Below are 14,891 nucleotides of genomic sequence, written 5' to 3'. Positions count from 1 at the left end.
TTTCGTCCAGGGTAATTCTACTTGTTATAATTTTTCTTCAAATAAAACCTGCACCATTCACGTTTTGTAGTTTTTACAAGCTTTGACGAACGTAGACCGAACAACTAAGTTATGTAATGCTGCAGCCTTCAAAAGATTAATGTTGGGCGCTTACTTTAAAAAGATTGACTTTTTTGAAATTCAATCAAGCTGCCACTTTTAATGCCGCAAGCTATGATACAAATTCCAAAATGCTTGCGCAATCTTCGAAAAAGGGCTATCTTCAAAGATTGCGCACAATACCAGCAAGAACCGTACTGGTCTTTATGGCACAAGTTGTTTTTGTATGTCACGTGAATGCTTTAAGAATCTGCCAGCAGAGGGCGTACATTCTCATTGTAAAAGCATCACTACTAATACAAAGACTTGCAGTCCATTCATTGGGAGACGTTGGCATAACATATGTCTGCGCGTATCTTGGGGGACAACAAAAACTATAAAACTATGTTTTTCAAAAAATTTGTGAATAAAAAATAGAATTTATCTAGATGACAAAATTATAATCCCTTTGCGTTATCGTGAGCGTTCTCATGTATTCACATTGACCCATGTATGTGTTGATGTAAAAACAGAGAATGGGATCTGGAAATTCTGCGTTGGTTATTATGTTGCGACTTGTTTGAAGGTGCGCCTTGTCTGTAGGAAATTACAATATCTTCTAGCTTTGTACATTACATTACATGCTTACTGAGTAAGGTCTTGACAAGCATTGAGAAGTACATAGCTGGTTTACGTCCATGATGACATATCAGAGTAAGGCAGCTAGCTGCTGTACGTCGTGTTGCTGCGGATTGATGCTTCACATTGGGGTAAAAAACCTTCATGAGATTCTGCAGGAAAAGATGTTGTTTAAGGTTGTAAACAAGGGTTAATCACTGCCTTCAGGAACAAGTTTAAAGTCAATCTAAATGAAACTTTATCATATTACTCACAAACATAAAACATTTCTTGGCACATATTCTATTTTAACTATGCACACATTTTCAATACTGGGGAAATCTGTGCTTAGAAGCTCTCTGATATGATTTAGACCCATTCATTGACTGTAACTTTACCTTTACTTCAGTATCTGTCAGGAGCTTAGAAGCTCTCTGATATGAATTAGACCCATTCATTGACTGTAACTTTACCTTTACTTCAGTATCTGTCAGGAGCTTAGAAGCTCTCTGATATGAATTAGAACCATTCATTGACTGTAACTTTACCTTTACTTCAGTATCTTTCAGGATCTTAGTAGCTCTCTGATATGAATTAGAACCATTCATTGACTGTAACTTTACCTTTACTTCAGTATCTTTCAGGAGCTTAGAAGCTCTCTGATATGAATTAGACCCATTCATTGACTGTAACTTTACCTTTACTTCAGTATCTTTCAGGAGCTTAGAAGCTCTCTGATATGAATTAGACCCATTCATTGACTGTAACTTAACCTTTACTTCAGTATCTTTCAGGATCTTAGTAGCTCTCTGATATGAATTAGAACCATTCATTGACTGTAACTTTACCTTTACTTCAGTATCTGTCAGGAGCTTAGAAGCTCTCCGATATGAATTAGACCCATTCATTGACTGTAACTTTACCTTTACTTCAGTATCTGTCAGGAAGGAACCTAGAACTGGAAGAACTTTCTGCATGAAAATAGTGAGTGACTCCTGAAATATCAAACATTCAATATTTTTGATGATGAAAGAAAGAACGCTGTTTAGTGAATTTAAGAAGAGGAAATAATTCTGTAAAACAAGGGTGGATGCACAACACCAGAGTATCTGGGTAAACCTTACTCTTACACAACTACATGACCTGCGGCACCTACTCAATTATCTTCATCTTGTAACTAGCACTCCATATAAACAGTACAATGTATTTACACACATTACGTTTTCGTACTGCTGTTTTTGCTGATATGATTTATCAGCAAGGCATTTTCTGTGTTTAAGCAGAGATGAAAACATCTTTATTTTAACAGTTAATTAAAGACTAGTTTTCACAGTTGGTGTATCTTAACATATGCATAAAATAACAAACCTGTGCAAATTTGAGCTTAATCGGTCGTCGAAATTGCGAGATATTAATGAAAGAAAAAAACACCCTACTCGCACCGTTGTCACACGAAGTTGTGTGCTTTCAGATGCTTGATTTTGAGACCTCAAATTCTAAATCTGAGGTCTCGCAATCAAATTCGTGGAAAATTACTTATTCTCGAAAACTACATCACTTCAGAGGGAGCTGTTTCTCACAATGTTTTGTACTATCAACCTCTCCCCATTACTCGATATCATTATAAAGAAAGTTTTTATGATAATAATTATTTTGAGTAATTACCAAAAGTGTCCACTGCCTTTTAAAGCCATTATACACTTTCGGTACAGGAAAAAAAAAAAAGTTCACAGATTTACAAATAATTTACAGGGTTTACAGAAGGTAATGGTGAAAGACTTATCTTGAAATATTATTCCATGAAATGCTTTACTTTTTGAGAAAACATTAAAACAATATCAATTCTCGATAGCGAGAATTACGGATTTATTTTAAACACGTGGGGAAACAAGGGTTATTTTCTCCCGACTTCGATGACCGATTGAGCCTAAATTTTCACAGGTTTGTTATTTTATATATAAATTGTGGTACACGAAGTGTGAGCCTTGGACAATATTGTTTACCGAAAGTGTCCAATGGCTTTAAGTGTCTTTGTGACAGTGGGAGTTTAATTTAAGCAGTAATAAAACAACTAAACCTAAGCATGAGGCAATGGGTCAACAACTTCCATATTCTTTCCTTCAATGTATATTCCTTTTCCACTGGTTCAAGGAAGAAATGCCACAGCAAGGACAATGATTAATAACCACACAGGCAACCAACTACTGGCAGCATATTGCGCCACAGCACCTTGTAAACCATAACATGGTGTTAAGGATTAGGTCTTATATATGTATCTTAAACTTCATCCCAATAATAATACCTTGTATCCTTTGGCAAAAGGCGTGTTATAAATACGGTTATTATTATTATTATTATTTGAACTAAACACACAATATGTATGTAGACTCCCTGTGTTTAATATTCTAAACCTAACAAACACTCAGCTTATTTGAAGCTTTGCATGGAGTAGAGAAATTTGAAGAAACTATAAAATAAATAAATAGTAAATTGCGGGTACAACCATGTGTAAATCTCTTTTGTGTGAGCGTTGGCTCTGAGAAGAGCCGGTGTGGTCTCAACGTTTCAAACAGTATACTCAGCTTGTCTTCCGGAGAATGCTGGGCTGTTGGTGGTGGTTGAGCTTAAGAATGGGTGGATGTACATTTGGGTGGGAAGGATCAAACATGTTCTTGGCCGGTAAAGCATGAGAGTTGCTTGCTGGCTGGATGTGTGTGTGTTGGAGAGTGACATTCTTGTGGTGAGTTGCTGCTGGAAGGATTGGCTTGAGGATGGGTGACCAGATGTTGTTGATGAAGAACCCGATATCTTGTTGAACTGTATGATGTGCTTGTATCTCGATTGCCTCCCTGACTCTGTGTTGGTGTCAAGACTGTACAGGTGCAATGAGTTTGGCTTGATTCCAATTGATGAGGTGGTCTTGTTCGTATGAATGTTTGATTAAGGCTGATTTGTCGAGGTGTCCCAGTCTGCGGTGGGCTTTGTGTTCCTTGATTGTTGTTGATATGTTGCGGCCATTACTCACACTAAAAAGATTTACACATGGTTGTGCCCGCAAATTTATATATAGTTTCTTCCTAAACACTTAGCTGTTCTGGAACTAAAGGAAAGAAAACAACATACTGTATGGCTAACGTTGGCTAATGTTTTTTGGTAAAATTAGGACAAAAGTCTGGTGCACGTATGTTAAGAGTGCAGTAATTTAACTAAAGATTTTTCATTTTTTCTTATTTTATTTGGGGTTGTTTTGGTCATTTTTAACAAATGAAGCAATGGTTACACTGAATTCAGTGTTGTACCAGTTGCATGATTTATACAGTCATTAGAGGAGATAGATTAATACAAAAGTTGTTAAATAACAGTCTCAAGATTAATATTACAAACCTGGACAGAATCATCTTGTCTTCTGGAGATCTTTGGAATACAAGGAAGCAGATTGATAACATAGGGGCGACACTTTTGGGGTCTGATGAGGTGTGCCATATCTGCAAAGCGCCACATCGCTGCACGCAGGCTACGTGATGACCCATTCTAGTTAACATAAACAAAATGATATTCAACAAAATAATGCCAACAAAATGTTTTACAAAACACTAAAAATAAACCATCCCCAGTAAACTAAAACAAAACAATACAATAGAAATTCAGTGATTGTTTCTCAAATTTGTTGGGTCTGTCATGCAGCAATACTAACAATTCCAAGGAATTTATTTTCTTTAAAAAGTCCAATAGGTTAATAGTCTTGTTAAATGTATGGCATATAAATGTGTAAAAAGCCGGTACATAAACAAGGAATAAGACACCATTCCTTTAACTTGAACGAAATTAACATTAATGTTCTGTTGTGACAGAAAAGTAAACGAGTACGTAGTGGCTGCATATAGGCTAATTGAGTTAAACTCAAAACAATTGGTTTTATCATGATTTAAAAAAGGGCATGAGACAAGCTTAAAACAAACAAAGGTGCCCCAAAATGGCTCTGGGAATGTGATTTCAAGAACATACTTGTACAGCATTATGTACAGATACGATTACAAATTACAACAATCTGAAAACCGTCTGCCCTGTGTGCCAGGCCCTTCCTGACTAGGACTCTGTACACTGTGTAAAAGGGCACATTATAACTTTAACAATTCCACAAAGAAAACACCTTGGTTTGGTTTTGTATGAAACATAAATAATTCAATAATTAACAATATTAGAAAGTTAGTATTGTGATCCATGAGAACTACTAAACTCCTTTGAGATTATTCCTTATGTTGTTATATAAGACCAAGGTATGGACCGGATAGAATATGACGTCATCAATCAAATATTTGCCGTACAAGAAAGATGGCGTCTTTGAGCGTGTGCGTGTATGTGTGCTTGTGCCATAGAAATCAAACTGGGAATGCTGCGTGCTGCGTGTTTTTTTTTATGTACGCGCATACGGTTTGACCCACAAGATTGCGACTTTCATATCAGCAAAGGGGTTATTCCATAGGGTTTATATAACTGACATACAGATCCTTGTCATTTGATTGGTGGAACTTACTTCACGTGACATTCACTATAACTCCCATCCGCACCGGCGATCAAAAAGACCTATTCGCCCATGGGGAATAGCATTTCCCATGTTCAACAGTTAGGATCATCCTTGTTCCCAATGTTTTTGAGCAGTACAGCACCGCCGCGCCGCTGCTAAACAAAGGAGCACCTGTGCAAAAGGTTGTGATCCGATTTGTGCATTGTTGCCGCTACGCGGCGCTATATGATTTTTGGTTGTCAGTAATTTGTGTGATTTTTCATAATGTTATACATCAAATGACAAGGATCTATATGTCAACGAGCCACTCAATATTTGTATACTATAGGATTTGTATGAAGTAGTGTTTTGGAAGCCTTGGTAGTTTTCACTCATTTGCAACTCATGACATTTTCTGAAACTACATTCATCTGTCATTATCCTCATTTGTCAATGAAAAGGACAACAGTGTGAAATTGGTGATTACAAGAGAGAGTGCGTGCATGAAGCAGATGTTTGACAAGTCAACCGCTAATGACAGCCAAAAAATATATATCCTCCTATAATTCTAATAAATTAAACCGAGAAAAACATAACAAATAGTTCCCGCGGGTAAACACGCCTAACAAAGCCATCCCAGGGCAAATGTTGAATTGAGTCTAACACTAAACAGCCTTCTGTTTCTGTCAGGGTTTGGATTGGAGTGTTTCCACTCAACCTGCTGTGAAGTTCTTAATTCTTTTTTAGTCTTTAAAAAGGCTTAATTAGGGGGGAAATGTAAACCTTCAGTATACATGTACCTTTTTAATTTCTTTGTACAACTCCAACTGAACACGCCCCAAATTACCATCCATTGAAACCTGCATGAAATAAAAAAGAATGACGACATTGAAATCTGAACAACATTACCCTCCGAGTGCAAGGGTGTACAAAACCCATGGACCCCATCACAGCGTGCAACAACTGGACCCCATCACAGCGTGCAACAACTGTTTTAAACCCATGGACCCCCATCACAGCGTGCAGCAACTGTTTTAAACCCATGGACCCCATCACAGCGTGCAACAACTGTTTTAAACCCATGGACCCCATCACAGCGTGCAACAACTGTTTTAAACCCATGGACCCCATCACAGCGTGCAACAACTGTTTTAAACCCATGGACCCCATCACAGCGTGCAACAACTGTTTTAAACCCATGGACCCCATCACAGCGTGCAACAACTGTTTTAAACCCATGGACCCCATCACAGCGTGCAACAACTGTTTTAAACCCATGGACCCCATCACAGCGTGCAACAACTGTTTTAAACCCATGGACCCCATCACAGCGTGCAACAACTGTTTTAAACCCATGGACCCCATCACAGCGTGCAACAACTGTTTTACACCCATGGACCCCATCACAGCGTGCAACAACTGGACCCCATCACAGCGTGCAACAACTGTTTTACACCCATGGACCCCATCACAGCGTGCAACAACTGGACCCCATCACAGCGTGCAACAACTGTTTTATATCATGGTAACATATTCCTCTTCTAAGGTGGCATTCTGTTGTCATCTTCAATTATTATTACGACAGAGTAGGCATGGTTAAATATCCAGATGAATACATTTAGTTTTTCAAACAAAAAAAATAATCCTTCACTGTTCCCTTGAACTGGAGCTGTTTCTGATTGTACAAAGCGCTGGAAATCGACCAACGCTGGGGACGATCAAGGTAACTTATATACCGTTTAATAAATCTCATGTAACCCTCTGCGCTCTGCGTAGTGCACATCCTTAGCCATGTAACATTATACAATAGTTGCATGCTGTGACAGGATTCATGGTGTTTCACAATTTGTTACGGTGGTATAACAAGCATACTTGTATCACATCATGTGATTGGTTCTCAAACAATAAAACTTCACCGTGGTATTAAACACAAATGTTTGTTGAAGACTGTTTATCTCAATGACACAGCAATTAGAAGTAAAAGAAAGTTGGATTTCCCGGCATAACAAGAACTTTAGTGTTGTGAGAGACTACATTGTACTGATCTTTAATATCATAGTGTCTACATTGTGCTGGAGTAGCTTTTCTTTCTAATACAAGTAACAGTATGTACCTTAATGCACTTATTAAGACACTCATCTGCTTTGAGTCTTACATCTGACTCCTCATCATTACATGCTGCAAAGAACAACTCCATCGCAATTCCCAAGAACTTGGGGAAATCCGCAACAGCTCTGTTGGGAATAATAAAGGAAGAGTTATTAAAAACATTAGTTGTCAAAATATGTAATGGTACCAAAATCAAACTGTATAGTAAAATATAAAATGACCTGTTAATCTAGAGGCCACAGGTTCAAGTTCTGCTTAAGTCAATTTTTGTTTGTTTCAAACTAGCCCTGGCGGCCTTACATGTACACTTCCGTATTGTACTACAGTGACGTCCTGGATATCGAGGTCCATTTCTGGGGCGGAAAATTTTCAAAGCTTCATAACTCAAATCTTACCTGCAAGAAACCACTAATTTCAACAGATTCACATTCCATGAGAGCATATATTTTTCTGCGGTGGGTTTTGATCGTCATATATTCATCACAAATTCCCCATTTTCATGAAATAATGCAGCTCCCAACGTTAAGAAATTCAAATTTTTGTTCGTACTCTAGCAGTCTGCCGTGTGTACGCAAGACGTACAACGCGCAAATCTTGCGTTGCGTTTGCGTGTTAACGCTGTGCAGTCAAGATACGGTGACCAAGAATTCATGCGTCTTGCATCTTGCTTGCGAATGTATACGCGTACGCACGGCAGCAGAAAACACTGTGAGAAAACGGGAATTTTTCAACGTTGGGAGCTGCATTATTTCACGAAAACTACGAATTTGTGAAGAATATATGACGACCAAAACCCACCGCAGAAAAATGTATGCCGCCATGGAATGTGAATCTCTTGAAATTAGTGGCTTGTTGTAGGTAAGATTTGAGTTCTGAAGCTTTGAAAATTTTCCGCCCCAGAAATGGGCCTTAATAATTAGGACTCTGTATAACTGTGTACAGAGAAAGAGTCCTGTAAAGGGCTAGTTTCAAACCAAAGTTATTGATATTAAATTCATAAATACCCCAAACAGTTTCTCTACTCCAATTGGTGGAGAGCGCGTCTTGTGGGTGTGCATAAACCTTTTGTTAATGCACACTGGAGCTCTGTTTATGCATACTGAGCTGGCTTCCGCTCAAATCATAGCTATCAGCGCGTAATCTAAGCGCGCGCGCATAACACAACCCACGCGCCTCGAACAGATTCTTCACAAAGTTTTTGAAAAAAATATTTCAAACCTCGAATTTGCAATTGTTAAAGTGTCTATAACTGTATTTGTTTACATTTTTTAACAAAAGGGCACTTATGAATGGGAATAAAAGAGTAGTGACTAGTTATTCAACGTCCGTTTAAAACCTTGCAGGGTCGTTGCCGTGCGATAAAAGCCCTCACACAGCCGCCGACCCTGCAAGCTTGAAACGTACGTTGAAGAACTTGTCGCTACCCTTTTATTCCCTTAGTTATATGAAGCTGCACAATGGCAGCCCTAAATGCCACAAGTACTGTGGTGGTACTAAACAAAGTATTTTATAACTATTCACAAATTGATGAATACTAATTTGACCAATATTATTTGCGCTACTTGACTACATCATGTACCTGTACGTATGGGCACCTGTATGGGTACCTCAAATCTAAGAGTATGCACAAGACTGAGGATGCTATGCCTTTTGTGTAGTATGTAATATTTTACGGAGAATTTACTGAACATACATACAGTATCTGTAAAACTTGATATTAGATGGCAAACTTAATTGATGAGATTGACTTACGTACCTGAATGATGCAGCACATATCCCATCTGCTATCGTTGTACAGTGAGATATTCTATCTTTCTTACTCAGAGTCGTGTTGTTCTTCCTTTGGATCAATAGGCAGAATTCAATCATTAACAACTTTATTGTTATTGTGTATTGTTTGTTCATCAATAAGTACTACATGTACATGTACATACATGTAGGTAATAGTAAACAATCTTTTAAAAATTGCTTATGCCACAAAACTGTAATCAAATAAATTATTTATTAATTAGTCATTCATTGCTCACTTTAATTTCCTAACACTGTATGTACCCTAATGTACACATAGTCAAGTTAACTTATGTGGAGATTGCCGTACTTTTATTAGACTATTATACATCACAGCGCTTGGAAAACATCAGATGTCTAATTTGCATAAATTGTGACAAAATCCAACCTGCATGGGCCACATCAGGGTTTGACCTCATAATCGGTGTTTTTAAAAAGTCATGTTATTGTTCACAATTATTTGGTTTTGTCGAGAAGCAAACACAGATTTGAGAATGCAAGAGAATGCCTTTTGTGGTATTTGGCGTTGGCACCCTGACACTTCTGACACACTTGTAATCTCAGGTGCAGTTTTAAGCATTTTCAGTCACTACCATGACTACACACGAGCATAACATCATGTATCATTTCTATAAAAAAATTGTTTACACACAAATCCTGTGTAACACTGTTACTAACACTCAGTACAAAAATGATTCTCTCAAAAGATGGATTGTTTATGATTCTATTTTTCTGCAGCACTTTGACTAACATCATGTACACTACATGTTGTGTAACGTATCATGCGTACATTATTATGTAGGTCTAGAAATTCAACAATAATTTGATTGTTTTGTTCATTAGACATGATTAATTTTTGTACAAAATCATTACCAATTATCTTGTTATTTGTAAAACAACACCAATAAATTGACACGGTCTATATTAAGCAGCCTCAGGTCGACCTTGTGATTATTCAGGATGATGCTTCACCTGAGCTAAGACCATCAGCAACATTGGCATCAGTCCCCAATTTTTTACCAACTCAATGATAATTAAGTTGGATTTGAAACTTCGGAATTGCGATTTAGTAAGGTTTGCGATAACACCATGTAATGATTAATCTCAATTGAGTTGGGGTGGTCCTGGAAGAACCTGATGCCGCAAGGACTCCGCCTTTTAGATCCAGTTCGCAATCGGCGTTCATTGAACATCCTTCAAGCTGCTAGTTCTACTCTTCTAAGGGAGCAAGATCATCCACCAGATCGTTCCTTGCCGGTCTGGACCATGACATCACTTACATGTACACCAAGGAGGACGAACTACAAGCCTCTCTTCACCCCAGATCGCCAAGTTCAACAAGTGATATCACCAGAAGCAGAGATCTACTACATGTATCTCACTTCAATCACGCACCCTCCGAGAAGACGAGATCTCCTATCCTCTATTCAATTGCGTCCCTGTCCCTGGGCAACCTACACGTACAAGATCATTTATATCCTTATGGCTACCAGCTCACCTCCGTAGTCATTGGGCTGTCCAGAAACACACAGTAACACCACTCCACACACACCACTCCCAGGAATCTGGGTTGGATCCGCCGTTCCTGATTTGGTGCATCACCAAGCTACTCTGCATCACCAGTACTTTAAGTAGCATGCAGCATCAGAGTCCAGCATTCTCCAGTAGTTGATAAGAGCATACAGTTCGAAATATTCTTTTCAGCCACCCCAACTCAATAAGAGACTTACATGGCATACATGTGGTATTACCGCAAACCTTCTAAAAACTATAATAATGTTAAGAAGCTCAACAGTAGCAAGCAATTTATTCCAACAGGCGGGTTTCAATCAGTCAATCAGTGAGTAGCTGCAACACGTGGCATTCTTATAAGTTGCCATTATTAGCCAATCAGCATTACGGAAAGGTAAACAAGAGAAATGGTGCCAGCGAATGGACTAGAAAATCACATTACAAATCCTATTATTATCAAGGCTCAGTGGAGCCTTAGTACCATGGGAAGGGGTTTCCTACTCCTAGTCCTACCAATCCTAGAACTATGGTTCTACCCCCATGGTTCTGCTATCGTCGCCACTATCGTTTGTGGAGACAATAGTCGAACAAACCTCATCATATACATGTAGTTCTAGCCCGTCTATGACTCAAGTAGGGTTTTCCTTACTCCTAGAGCTATGAGGTTCGTTCCGCTATCGTCTCCACTATTGTTCGGGGAGACGATAGCCAAACGAACCTCATCATACACTGTAGTTCTACATGTAGGTCTAGAACTCGAGAAAGGTTTTCCTAGCCCCATAAATAGCGCCAATACTAGGCTATAGCTCTGCTTGTGTATACGTAGCTTTTCCGTTAAGATTTTGTTGCTAATTGTGCTTCAGTTTTTTTAAGCGCTGTGATATAGTTTTCTATGGGGAGCGTCTCCTCTAAATACCTGTTATTATTATTATTACTCTTGGCCCTACAATTTTGGAACTATTTTGATTGGCTAGCCTAGCTAGGGTTTTCCCTCTGGAATAATTATAGCTGGTGTTTTTCTCCCAAGTCAACTGACACTGACATCAATGATTGATCAGTGAGTATAGTGACAGTACAGTAACGTTTTGAAGGGTCGTCATGTTAATCTCATTATTGTCAGTGAACATGGTGAAACTTCATTCGACATTAAGTTCTTATTTAGATGTTACTATTGAAAAAGTTTACTTTTCTTATAATAGAGTCATTGCATGGCTTCATATTCCAACCATATTTATAATTAATAATAATCGGATAATAATAAACTAATTCATTGTTGAAAATGAAATGATTCCGAAGGTGAAATTTCATCCTCAGCTCTGCTCATCATGCTCTCATTTCGAGTAGGATGCTTTGTTTGCTGTAATGAACGCTCATATTTTTATTTTCTATTTCATGTACGTGCATCATGGGAATCTATTATTATTATTATAACAAGTATTTGTCTAATATAGCAGTGTGTATGTCGGAATTACACTACTTCTCATGAATGAACATGTTATGCCTTAACAGACTATCCCATTTCCATAGTCTGTCAGTCAGTCGGCAGTGTCAAAACTATTCACAGTCACACCCACCTTTGGCCGCTATCGTCACCAATTCCTCCCTGCTGATGAGTTTTCAGGGCATCAAACGCCCTGGCCAACTTATCGACGTTTGCCATTATAGCTTCCTTTCTTTAAAATCTAACATCTACTCTTAAATTGCTCTAAGAAATAGAAGAAGATTGCAACTACTTCCCTCGTCACATCAGTCGGACATCTCTCTGTGTGTTGGCTAGGCTCCTCTCTGCCAGCGCCACCAACCAAGAGAGGGAGCTGTTCGTGTGCAATCAGCGCCGCCGGCGGGTCACGCGTAAATGCATGCACCGTTCAAAGAGCAATCATTGGCATCACGGGGGAGGGGTGTCCCCTCTTTAAGGCTACACATTTCAGATTAAAAATTATCGGATTAAAAATGTTGTTATGTGGCCTTTACTTGCTTTAACTTGCAAACAAAATGATATTGTTTCGCCTCAATTGCATAAACAATAGCCATAGCTTCCATTTAGGCAATTGTCCTAAAAAGGGTAATAATATTTAAAATAGGCCTGCACATATGTGTGTCCTGAAAATAGTAAAGCACGAGTGCGTGAGATTCACCAATGAATATAGTCTACACACTGATTGTATTGGTTTCTTCACACCATGAATCAGCAGCTATCAGTGCAAGGCACTTTTGAAGGTTCACTTGTTTTATACCTTGATACTGACAAACGTTTTTTTGTTTTCATCTTTTCTTTGATACCAATAAAATAGAGTGAAATAATAAACAAATTTACAAACAGAATTGAAGTTGTTTAAAGTGTTTTTCTTTAATGTTCCACAATAAAACTACACAAAATACAATATAAATATTCACACACTCAGTTAAAATTAAATGCAATTTTAATTCAAACTTGAGTGCAATAAGTCAAGAGTTATCCCACTTTTTCTGTTGTTGGTTTGCTTTGTTTGGTGTTTTTTTTTTTCAAGAACATAATCATACACCTCAAAAGTTTGTCCAATGGGACCGACAATAGTTCAATACACCGAGCCAGTAAGTCCCGCCCACTTGCGAATTGACCAATGACAACGCATATCGCAACCATTGGCGAGCGCGGCAGAGTTGTGCAGAATGGCATCACTGTGATGCTTAATGTTTCACAGGTTCTTGCCTTGTAAACTCCCTGGGGGAGGGAGGGGGGGGCTGGGGTATGTAACCTTCAATTTCAAACCTTTGCCCTGTTGTTTACACAAATGTGGCATAAAAGAATGGACAGGAAACCACCATTGTTTGTCATTATATTCAATGGGAGGTAAGTCTTTTTCGACACTGGACACCTTTTCATAATTTTCAAAGACCAGTGAGACTTCTCACTTGGTGCATCCCAGCATATGCACAAAATAACAAACCTGTGAACATTTTAAAAGACCCTTGTTACACAAACTTTTGTGCTTTCCATGCTTGATTTCGGGACCTCAACCAAATCCAACTCTGTGGTCTCAAAATCAAATTTTTTAGTGGAAAATTACTTCTTTCTCAGAAACTATGCTACTTCAGAGGGAGATTTTTCTCACAATGTTTTACACTATCAACAGCTCTCCATTGCTTGTTACAAAGTAACTCTATGCTAACAATTATTTTGAGTAATTACCAGTAGTGTCCAGTGCCTTTAAGGAAACTGCTCAGATATTTTTTATCTCAAACCAACTATTTCCCTACGAGCAACTATAACCAGCATGAAATGCAACTTGATCAATAAACCAGTTTTTGTATTTGTTCCTGTGCGCAACACCAAGACTGCAATTACTTTTTCTATCATTAGAAAACTGGCTACATGGGTTTCTTTTGTTATAGAGTGAACTAGAGAAAGCAATACGACTGTGCAATGATCTACATTACATGTACAGTCTTGAGTAATGCCTGAGAATCAACTGTACGTCAAGTGTGCTTATTACTAGTTACTCCATGCAATAGCATCTTATTTGCTGGCCATGGCAGATATTCTACAAAAGTCCTCGAAAAAGGTGGGGGGGGGGGGGTTCGTGCAAACATTATCCTGCCAGCTTTGAACACAAGTGCTAGTCTTGATGCAAGGCATTTATGTTTAATATCACTCAACTATCGCAATACTCCATATCTGCACAGTATCAAAATTTACACAAAAAACATCATTCACCCAGTGCCTACCAAACTGATGGGTTTGTGCCTTCCAGAGAATGCCCTCTATCGGTGGAATTGCCCCAAAGTGCATGAAGTGTTGAGTGCATGAAGTGTTGAGTGTGCATGGTTTTACTGAAAACAATGTCAGAATGTCTTAAACTAAGACTCCACAAGTGTTTAAAACTCCAAGCTGAATTTTCAACTAAACAGTTGGGCATCATGTTGTTTTGAGTTTTGGAGTTTTTGGATTGTTTTTATATATAGCTTTGTTTGTGTCATTGACATCCCACCATTGGTTGAAAGAAACATTGCAAAGGCAACCACTGACATAAAGCCGATAATGTACTTCAGATACGTAATAGACTTCTAGTAATAAAGACAGCTAGGTGATAGTGTGTATGCATCTTTAGCATTACATACATTTACAATCAACCAAGCTGTTTTTCTGCAATGTTATCAAACCTTGGCCGTACAGGGAAAATATAGTTTGCACCTTTTATGAATAAAGAATTAAATTTAATTTTATCATTCAGATGGTGTTTGTAGTGAACCTGACAAATATTACACACAGTAATGAAGGTGTAAACCACTTAGTGAATCT

At 38.3% G+C, this 14,891-nt stretch overlaps 1 protein-coding gene across 3 annotated transcripts in view; it reads right to left on the bottom strand.

Moving 5' to 3' along the window:
• LOC117294415 (huntingtin-like) overlaps positions 1 to 12,359 on the bottom strand; it is a 77,639-nt gene extending 65,280 nt beyond the window's left edge. The window contains exons 1-7 of one of the 3 annotated variants that reach the window (XM_033776802.1): positions 12,184 to 12,359; positions 9,066 to 9,149; positions 7,314 to 7,434; positions 6,001 to 6,060; positions 4,081 to 4,227; positions 1,620 to 1,691; positions 728 to 869 (exon numbers count right to left, since the gene is read on the bottom strand). In XM_033776802.1, coding sequence (XP_033632693.1) covers positions 728 to 869; positions 1,620 to 1,691; positions 4,081 to 4,227; positions 6,001 to 6,060; positions 7,314 to 7,434; positions 9,066 to 9,149; positions 12,184 to 12,269 — 712 coding nt within the window. In that variant the 5' untranslated portion in view covers positions 12,270 to 12,359. Of the gene's footprint in view, positions 1 to 727; positions 870 to 1,094; positions 1,189 to 1,244; positions 1,250 to 1,619; positions 1,692 to 4,080; positions 4,228 to 6,000; positions 6,061 to 7,313; positions 7,435 to 9,065; positions 9,150 to 12,183 lie in introns of those variants that run through there. The other 2 variants (XM_033776804.1, XM_033776803.1) reach the window with 2 other exon arrangements.
• Between the last annotated feature and the right edge of the window lie 2,532 nt (positions 12,360 to 14,891).

This window comes from Asterias rubens, chromosome 9, assembly GCF_902459465.1.
Source record: "Asterias rubens chromosome 9, eAstRub1.3, whole genome shotgun sequence".
NCBI classification, from domain to species: domain Eukaryota; kingdom Metazoa; phylum Echinodermata; class Asteroidea; order Forcipulatida; family Asteriidae; genus Asterias; species Asterias rubens.
This window is presented reverse-complemented; position numbering and strand designations above follow the sequence as displayed.